General features: G+C 39.1%; 1 protein-coding gene across 7 annotated transcripts in view; it reads right to left on the reverse strand.

Moving 5' to 3' along the window:
* The window catches only part of LMO7 (LIM domain 7), a 271459-nt gene that overhangs the window by 51736 nt on the left and 210096 nt on the right, over positions 1-9627 (reverse strand). For 4 of the 7 annotated variants that reach the window (XM_006139965.2, XM_006139964.2, XM_006139967.2 and 1 more), the window contains exons 9-10: positions 9306-9558; positions 4825-4854 (exon numbers count right to left, since the gene is read on the reverse strand). In XM_006139965.2, coding sequence (XP_006140027.1) covers positions 4825-4854; positions 9306-9558 — 283 coding nt within the window. Of the gene's footprint in view, positions 1-4824; positions 4855-5826; positions 6547-7600; positions 7805-8096; positions 8379-9305; positions 9559-9627 lie in introns of all 7 variants that reach the window. The other 3 variants (XM_006139959.2, XM_014585747.1, XM_006139963.2) reach the window with 3 other exon arrangements.

Below are 9627 nucleotides of genomic sequence, written 5' to 3' on the forward strand. Positions count from 1 at the left end.
GAATGTGCACTCAGTCTGCTCCCTAGGGTGTGTTAAGTTACCCTCATAAAGCCTGAGCACACTCCATAGCAGGATGAGTCAGGTACAGAAACAGGACTGGAGGGGAAGACTGGACCCAGGTCCAGCTGTGGCCCCTGTCTGGACCCCACTCTAAGACACATCGGTTTGCTTCGCTGGGCCTCAGCTCCTCAAATGCTAAGTGAGGAAGGGAGGGAGTGCTATGAGAACTGGACAAGGTAGTGTCGAGTGCATCTAAAAAACTATCTGGTGCTATCACCAGTTCTCATTAAAGCAAATACGGTTGGGTAAAACCTCCCAAAAGCCAACTCTCTAAGCTATTTCATGCCAGAGCAGTCACCCCAGACCACACTGATAAAATCTAGAACTTCTGGAATATATAAGTCTCAGCCAGATCATAAAGAATTCCTTCCTTTCTCATCAGCATTAGCACCATGACATTAAACTTCTGAGGGCTTCTGTGTGTCAACCCTGCCAAGCAGTCTACACGGATTCTCTCAGGAGGCAAAGCTCTATTCCAGTTCTACCACTCACACGTTTTATATCCATGGGAAAGCTGTGGTATCTCTCTTACTCTATGTCTGCAGCATACAGATAATACCTACCTGTCTACCTCACAGAAGCAAGATAAGCACCAGAGATAACGTCAGAAAAATTGTTTGGGAAACCCGGGAAGGACCACATAGCTCTAATATGTTTTGTGGAATGAAGCACTATTTGCTAGGAAACCACATGATAATTCTCATAAACCTACTTATCCAATACATTCACATTCCCTTATTTGGAACAGCTCCAACACAGAACTGCATTTGGGGTTTTTTCCAACAAACTCAGGTCTAACATCTTCCTTTTCAGTTGGATCTCTTTTAAAAATAGCAGTTAGGAAGAAGGCAGGAAGAAGGGGGAAGTTTAAGAATGGGATGACAATCCTAAAACAAGATCATTAAGTCTTAATCTCATTTCCCACTATGCTATTCATCTACTATGACCCTAGCACTTTCTGGCTACTGTTAAGGTGTATCATTTTAGAACTCCATTTGAGAAATGTTATCGATGAACATACAAGGATTAAGGGACCAAAAAAGGGGAAACTTGTGGCATATTTTCCTAAATATAAAATCACTGACAGCCTTCCACAGGAAGTAGAGATTCCATGATACTCAATTAAGGATCCCCAACTTTCAGAGGGAGATAGGAACATACCTATTCATCTACCTCAATATGTATTTCTATTAGAGATTAGGAAGATTCTCTGAAGGGCAATCAGTACTAAAATCTGGGTAAGAAGCTTTGGGATTACCATAAACTAGAACAACAAGGAAACCTGTGAGACATTTTTATTTATGGACTTAGAGTTTAAATCAGTTTCTCAAAGACAGCATTATCTACATTTTGGGCCAGGGAATTACCTGTCATAGGGGGCTGTCCTGTGTATTACAGGACAGTCAGCCACATTCCTGGCTATAAAGGTACTAGATGCCAATAACATACACACACTCGCGACCCACCCAGTTGTGACAATAAAAAACTGTGCCCAATATTATCGAAAGTTAGTTGAAGAAAGGGAGAAATCCCCAGAAAGAAACTCACATCAACTTTATTTTTCCTTCCCTTTTGTTGTCTTATGACTCTATTATTTTATTGAATCTTTCAGTTAGAAATCGTAGTAAAATATAGGTGTCTAAGTTGTCTTTGATTATGACTTCACCATGAATATATCAGTATCCTGTTGATACTGACAGCAGATACAATGGCATGATCACATTATGAGATTATTTCTATATACCTTTACATGAAATGTCTTTTTGTCATTAACCGCTTCAGTCAGAAGGCCATGTTATCGCATTTTCAAATTTCATAGAACCACACAGACATAAATCCATGCAACAGAAAAGCACACATATGACAAATGATAGCCACATACAAAGCATCTCACTAAAAATAAACAAACCAGCAAGTGTTACATGCCAAAGAAAAACAAGCCAGAAATTAAGCCTAAGACTTCAAAAGATATTACACATTTCTCATTAATGTGCTCCTTACCGCCCCCTCCAAAAAAGCTTCATATTATAGGCAACTACGAGATGTTGAGCAATCATGCTTTTCCAGGTAAGTATGCCAAGCTTGACAACGTACATTATGTTAAGAGAAATATTACCCAGCATAAACATGAAACACATTATAGACAGAAAGCCTACTTAATCCAATCTAAATTTTTATTTTATATTCCTTGTGGCAGAACAGCATAAGAAAAGCACTGGTAACTGAGAGAATTAAAAAAAAAAAAATCCTGTATGATAGATTTGATTTCGAAAAACACCTTAAGTTTTCTTAAAACACATTCATATTATTTTCTATTATTTGGCAAGTCATGCATTATTCATCAGTCTCAATTTACAGACAATCTTGCTCTATTTGTATAGTTGCCCTGGCACCAAACTGCATGCACAACAGCCTTTAAAACAAACCCTGTACTATCCAAACAAATATCTTGGAATAGTCCACAGAACGCACTTGTTGCTGCCAGTGATAGTCGAAAGGAACACTTAGCTTTTGAAGCTTTGGCATTTAGGTTTCTCTCTTCTTTTCTTAACTCAATCATATCACACATCTCTCACTAAACAGAAACACATGCCGTCATAAAAACAATCATATACAAAGGTTCCTCAAAAAGTTCCGGGAAAATGATTACTATGAAAATCTATGCATGGATTTCAAATTTTTTGGACAAAAACAAACTCATAATTTAATTGTAATTTCCCACAAAATTTTTGAAGCCATTCCTATGTTTACATTCCCATCAAGTATTTGTACTCTATGTACTTGCATTTCCTGTAAGAAATACTACTCTTGAGACCTGTTTAAAGTACAGTCATATTCAATTTACATATGAAAATTCTTCTGAAAGCTATAATGAAAAATGCTTGAAGCAGCAGAAGGATTTTTAATCAAGTTAAAACCACTTTCTTTGGATAAATTGAGAATAGCAGATGGTTACGTGTCATGGTGAAAACTGTCTCTCTCACTCTTACAAATAAAAGTACTTTAAGCACATGAGGAGCTGGATAGGGGAGAGAGTGTCTTTATGTAGAAATATATACTGGGAGCCTGACTTTCAAAATTTGTGGCTAGGGGATCAGCAGGTTGCATGGTGGTTAAAGCACTGGACTCCCACAGTTTGAGTCCCGGACCTGGCAGACTGAAAATCACACCAGCCGTGTGTGTGTGTGTAAATGCCTAAAATTCGAGGAAGAAAATGAAGATGGGATTTTGGTGCAGCCATCCCCTTTGGAGAGAGCTTTCTCACTCCCTCTCATTTTCTCTTTCTCTGGTGAGCACATGTGCCCTGTGGCAAATACCTTAAAAAAAATAAAAAATAAAATAAAAAATAAAAACCTGTGGCTGAGAAGTAATAATTAGTTATCCATGGCTCATTACATCTTTGACATTTAGCAACAGAATGACTGTTTGCTTTGGGACCAGCAGTTGGCGTAATGGTTATGTTGCTAGACTCCCATGTAGTCGACCACAGTTCAAGTCCCAGACCCAGTGGCTTAAACTCACGCCAGGCACATGTGCATGTGTGCCCAAGATCCTGAGAGAAGAATGGAGGAGAAGGGATTGCAGCATGGCCATTCCCGCAGGGGGGAGGATTTCTCACTTTCTTTCTGTCTCTCTCTGTTTTTCTGGCAAACACACACACCCTAGAGCAAAAACTTCTCAAAAAAAAAAAAAAAGGAATGACTATTTGCTTTAAATAGTAATTCAAGTAGCTTCTAAGATTTCTGAACCATCAGAATTACCTAAAGCTATCAGAATTAGAGATTCTTAGAGATAAAATAAATCCTGGTAGAGGAAGATATTTAGCTACTGATCTTACACAGATTAAAACACTTGACATCCTTAATTCTTCCTCTTGATCAAAAACTATTAGTAAATGTAATTATTTAGACCTCAACTTCAAGAAATTAAATTTTAATTAAAATCACAAAGTTAAGAAAGTTTGTTTTAAAACAAATGATGTAGCCACTAGGGAAATTTTATTATATTAAAAAACAAAAAAAACTACTGACTTTTAAATTTCAGTTATTTTGAAATGAAAAACATCTCCAGAAAGTCAGTTTTATACTGTAACAATTTATTTTGCCTACGAGGTGCATAGAATTAAGCAATAAAATTTAGAATTTCTTAGGAATATAATCCTGGCAAATGTATCTGAAACTACCAAGATTTCTATTGTTGCAGTTTTGGAAAGCCAGTTTGGTTCCACAAACACGGCTATGTTATAACTTTTTAACTTTAATCAGGAATCTTAAAACTATTTCAAATATCACTACGAGAACATTAAGGCCACGCACCATCACCACTAACAAAGCTCCAACTGAATGCATTCTAACCTCAAAGCAAATGATAATATTCATTGTTCATCATGGATTTTCTACGATGTAATTATTCAGACCTCAACGTCAAGAAATCAAAATCTTAATCTATGTAGCAAGTACCAAAATAAAAAATACCTAATCTTAGGCATCTGCTTTTGTTACTTTTGAGTCCTTAAAAAGAAAATAAAGTTGAATTTTAAATTCTAATAAAACAAAAACTATTATTGTTATATTAGCATATCATGCACTGAGCACTCAACACAGAAATATTCCCATTAGGTTGCAAAATTAATAAGTATTTCCCATGTTTAAAACCTCATGCACAGCACATAGCATCCCCATTTAGTGACATGCCAGGACACCGTATGCAAAGGACAAACAATGTGTAGAGATTTTTTTTTAAACTACGAACCACAAAACTTACCCATCCTCACCATAAATCTTTTGAAAGAGTCTAGAAACCAGAAAACCAAAAAATTTAGAGTCATTTTTCCACTGTCAGCTTCTAAATCCTCAATATCTTTAACTTAAGAGTCTAACTAGAAATGAACAAATCTCAACAGGCTGCTTCTTCAGCCACATTCGTTATCATGTCTCAAGTTCTCATTGATCTCCTATTTCAAGGAATTCAGATTAAGCAAATAAAAGGTTTCTCAATTTACTCTGAACAAACAAATCCATAAGAAAGGGCTCCTCATTGTCGGGAATTGATAAATTAGATTTGGGTTTACTCATTTTATTCAGCCTAATCAGATTTGCCCATTTCTAAATTCAACAAACTGAACATTCATTAAAAAGGCAAGTTGGAACACAAACGTTATCAAAATGGCCACAATTATACATGTAAAATTCAGCAGATAGCAAATAACATTCATGCATTGAAACCTCAGCGTTTGCACTAAACTTTAAACCATCAATGAAAATAAGTCAGACGTTAATAGCCAGAGAAACCTAGGTCAAAAACAAAAATCATGTTAAACGAAATTTGCAATGCCATATTTTAAGGGAAATGTTTACACAAAAATCACACACTTCAAAATATGAGAAAAACATAAAACCAAACTACAACCAGACTGTTTCACTAATGCCTGGACACGAAACTAAACATCTGCAAAACAACTGGAAAACATTTTCAGAGAAAAATTATATTGTAGTATATTACCAGGGTCTCAAGGCCAAACACAAGGTTTTGTAGGTACACCTTCTTAAACAGGCCCGAATAAGCGATTTAGATGTGTGCAAATATGGAATTGCACTTTTTCCACAAAATGACTAAAAGGTTCTCAAAGCAAAGTAAGTTTTTACAGGATGCTTCACATTGGCACGCAACATGCAGGGATGAACAACAGATACCACTTGCTCGCACAAGGAAATGTATACGAGAGCATCCATGACAAGCAAAATCCTTGCAGAAACACACTCTGACCTCTCAACCATCAGCCGCTTCTTGTGCCTAAGACGGCTGGCCTCCCGGATGGCCTCCCATTTCTGTAAGTCGGCCTCACTGCAGGGGCCGGGGGTGAAACTGATGGGAGGCACTGTAGTTCCCAGTTTCCAAGACTGGATCTTTCGAGTCAACATGTCATCTTTCTTCCGCCGATACGAAGGAACCAATATTCTACAGCTACTACTTTTTTCCTTGGGTGTGCGTGTCCTTTCAAGCACACAGAGAAATTTGGCTTGAATTTCCGGGGGGAGAGTCCAGGGTTCAGGGAAAGGGACTGGCTGGTATTTATCTGGGGCCCCGGATAGAGGCACCTCTTTCTTCTGCGCTGGCATCCGGCGAACAATCATATCATCTTTTTCTAAATCTGGAAGTACAACATCCCCTTCCCGACATTGCAAAATTATATCTCGTTCTACAGGATCGTCTTGCTCAGAGAAACTTCTAAGGTCTGCAAAAGCTCGGAGAACGTACGGATTTGCACGAAACGCCCCTGTCTTTCTGACAAAGAAGTCGTCATTCTCTAAGTCAGGATCCAGGGCTGACATATCGAAGTCATCTCTTCTGTAGCTGGGTGCATAAGAGAGATTCTTTCTGCGTGTTATGAGCCGCGGACCAGAAGTGGGATCAAGTCTGATATTTGTTTCAGAAGACAAGATGTCATCGGAGTATGTTTGGAGGGCCTGAAGTAATAAAAACTGACTGAAGCACAGAAAAGAAACAGGAAGGGAGACTCATATTAAGGAGATATAAAGAGAAAGCGTCATCAAGTAGCAGACCAACTCACCAGTTACAGTGGGTGAAATATTTTAGTGGGCCATGAGAGGGACTCTTGCTAGGAAGGCAGACTAGCACTTAATGCCATCATCCTTGACTGGCCTGGGCACCACTTAAACAAGCAAGGGTAGAGTGCACCAGGATAGGTGGGCACTGAGGCCAACTAATACAGCTGAAATTCAGAGCGAGTAGACCTCCCAAACACATACACCACTTCCTGTACCCCTTTTCTCATTCTCTTAGTTACTGGGGCCTAATCCACTTCCTAGAAGAAGAAATGATCTTGGGAAGTTTCTAGAGTGAGGCATCAAGCACTTCATGCAATGAGTACATGTAATCAGGAGAAAAAAAAATAATTTCTTGCAAGTTTTATGAAAGACTTTGAGGAATTTCTCCTATATATCTTTCCCATCAGACTTGCCTTTTCCAGTCTCTATTTAAAAGTTAGCTCATTTCTCTACTTCTCTACCCCAGCACAACTATAAAATTAGGCCATCTCTTCAAAAGCATTTTAAAAATAGCTTTCCAGGTAGGTGGCAAGGAGGTTAACAGCACTGGAATCTCACATGATAGATCGCAGTTCAAGTCCTCAACCTGGTGGCTTGCTTGCCCACTCACTCTCTCTCTCTTTCTCACTATCCCTCTCTGGTCAAATTAAAATAAATAAATAAAGTTAAATAAAGTAATTCTTCTTAAAAAAATAAAAAAGGCTTTCCAAAATAATTATATCCCCTGAAAATGTAGTCTCTTGTGTATTACTGTGCTAAAGAAGAATGCTGACTCCTAGGGACTTCCAAGCTTACATGCTCACGCAGAAAGCACGTGTTATACATTATGCTCTTGTACTACACCCATTAGGTGAATAAGCTTTCATAATTTAGCACATTCAGGTCCCAGGGTTAAAGTGGCAAGAGAAGCGGGCAGAGGAGGGTGTCTGCAATCAGACCCCAAGCAGGCAGGCTCATGCAGACAGGTGCACCTGGGCTCATCCGAAGCACCGCTGGCTCTCCTGGCTGCATGGGTGTCCTGGGATTTTATGGCCCGTTTGGTAGCTAGCTCCAGCAAGAGTGAACGTCTTTGACAGTTGCTGTCTAGCCTACCTTCTGCTTTTTGTATGCTATTAAAAATGGCAGCACTTCCATCAGAGCCTGAGTCCTCATCCTCAGAGTCTGAATTCCTTCTACTATGAAATGACAGAGAAAAGAAGGGGGAGGGAAAAGAAGAATTGGAGGAAAATAGAACTACTAAAAATAATGCCAGGCTATGACTATGTATAGGAGAGGAGGACTTTTTAAGATCCAAATTCTCAAGTTTAAATTTAAACAGAAATTCTTTTCCATTATAACCGTTCTAGAGATGTTAGAGGGAAAATGAAATAGACTTTCACTATCCTCTCATAAAAAATACACACAGAGCACACCTGGTCAGGGCAATGAATGAATAAGCCAATAACAGGAACATGAGCAAAGACAAACCTGAATCCCTGAAATTCTTTATACCATGGTTTATAAGTTTCCCTTTTTATTCTTTTCCAGCTCATCTCTTCAGGGGTCCAGCATTTGGGAAGAAACTGATCAAAAGAACTCCTTGGGTTTGGCATGATTGGACTTAGCTTTCGCACATAAAGATCGTCCTTTACAATGTTGGGTATGCCTGTTGTCTCTTCTTCTTCCTCTTCCAAGCGACAAGAGGAGTTTGAAGATTCTTGAGCTGTTGACCAGTGCTCCACATTGGTGCCCCAAGTCCTTCTCTTGTGACTGTACAAAATATCCAACCCGTTAAGACACTACATGAGCAATTGGTGACACAGAACACAAGAGGCATGCTTTCAGGCTTGGAGTGCTTACACCATGAATGGAGCAAATGCACGCACATTCTCATCACTGCAGCTCCTAGAACAAACTTCAGGCATTACAACAGCATGTCACTGTAATTAGAGAGAAGCTAGGTACGTACGGGCCAAAGGTACTTAATTAGAAGCTGTGTTAAAATAAGACAGCTTGCAAACAATTTGGGGTGTTACTTTCTGAATTAAAATCAGCTGCATGATAGACATCCAGATCCAGGACAAATATTCCTGACCTCGTCTGTTTGTATAGCCTGGGAGCTAACGGACCAGCAGGAGGAAATACTCGCTGACAGGAGTTAGGAACGGTGGTTTTCAAGTTGGAACTCTTGGGTCTCTTTTTCACTTGGAATCTACGGTTGGCTAAGTCATCCAAAATCACGTCAGGCAATCTTCGTCCCTCCTCAGAGTCTGAACCACTTTCAGAGCCATATATCTCCTTCTGAGAGGAAGCTGGATGTGAAAAATCACACTCCGGTCTGCTAATTTGATGGGAAATTAAAGGATTCCTTCCGTGTCTGCTAAGATCAGTCAAAACAGGGGGAGGATGGGGAAGGGTAACAGCAGAGCTCACAATGAACAGTGTAAGTCATTTGGTAAGATGGAAAACTCATCAACTAAAGGCACACCTCTAAAAAAAGACCTAGCAAATCACATGCTGACATTCTAAAACAGACGAAACACCTTCACGAGATGTATGACTAAAAATAGAAGGTACAAAACCTCTCAATAGTGACATGGAATATATTCTCTATAAAATACATTCTTTCACTACTTGTAAATATCCCACTAATTCACAAAGCGTACTGAACACCATAATCACATCACATCTCGGTACCTGGAAAACGTTCCATCTGCTTCGGTGTAGACCGGACTTGCCCAACTTCTTCTGTTATCTTCATTTTTATCCGGCTTTTTCTTCCTCAAGGGTGCTGGCATATAGGATGCTTGTCTATTTTTGTTGGGTAAGAAACGGTTGAATGGTAAAGCAGACTTTGGTTCAATAGCCGAAATCCTTCGATACGACATATCATCCTTATTATAATCCTGCATTTTGAATGTAAATTCAGAATCGGTGTCACTTTCGTAACCTATAAAGAAGGCACAAGAGTCGACTTTACTCTCCAGATTTTCGACCTACTGAGCCCCCACCAACCTCC

The sequence above is a fragment of the Tupaia chinensis genome, unplaced genomic scaffold (genome assembly GCF_000334495.1).
Source record: "Tupaia chinensis unplaced genomic scaffold, TupChi_1.0 Scaffold000013_1, whole genome shotgun sequence".
NCBI lineage: Eukaryota > Metazoa > Chordata > Mammalia > Scandentia > Tupaiidae > Tupaia > Tupaia belangeri.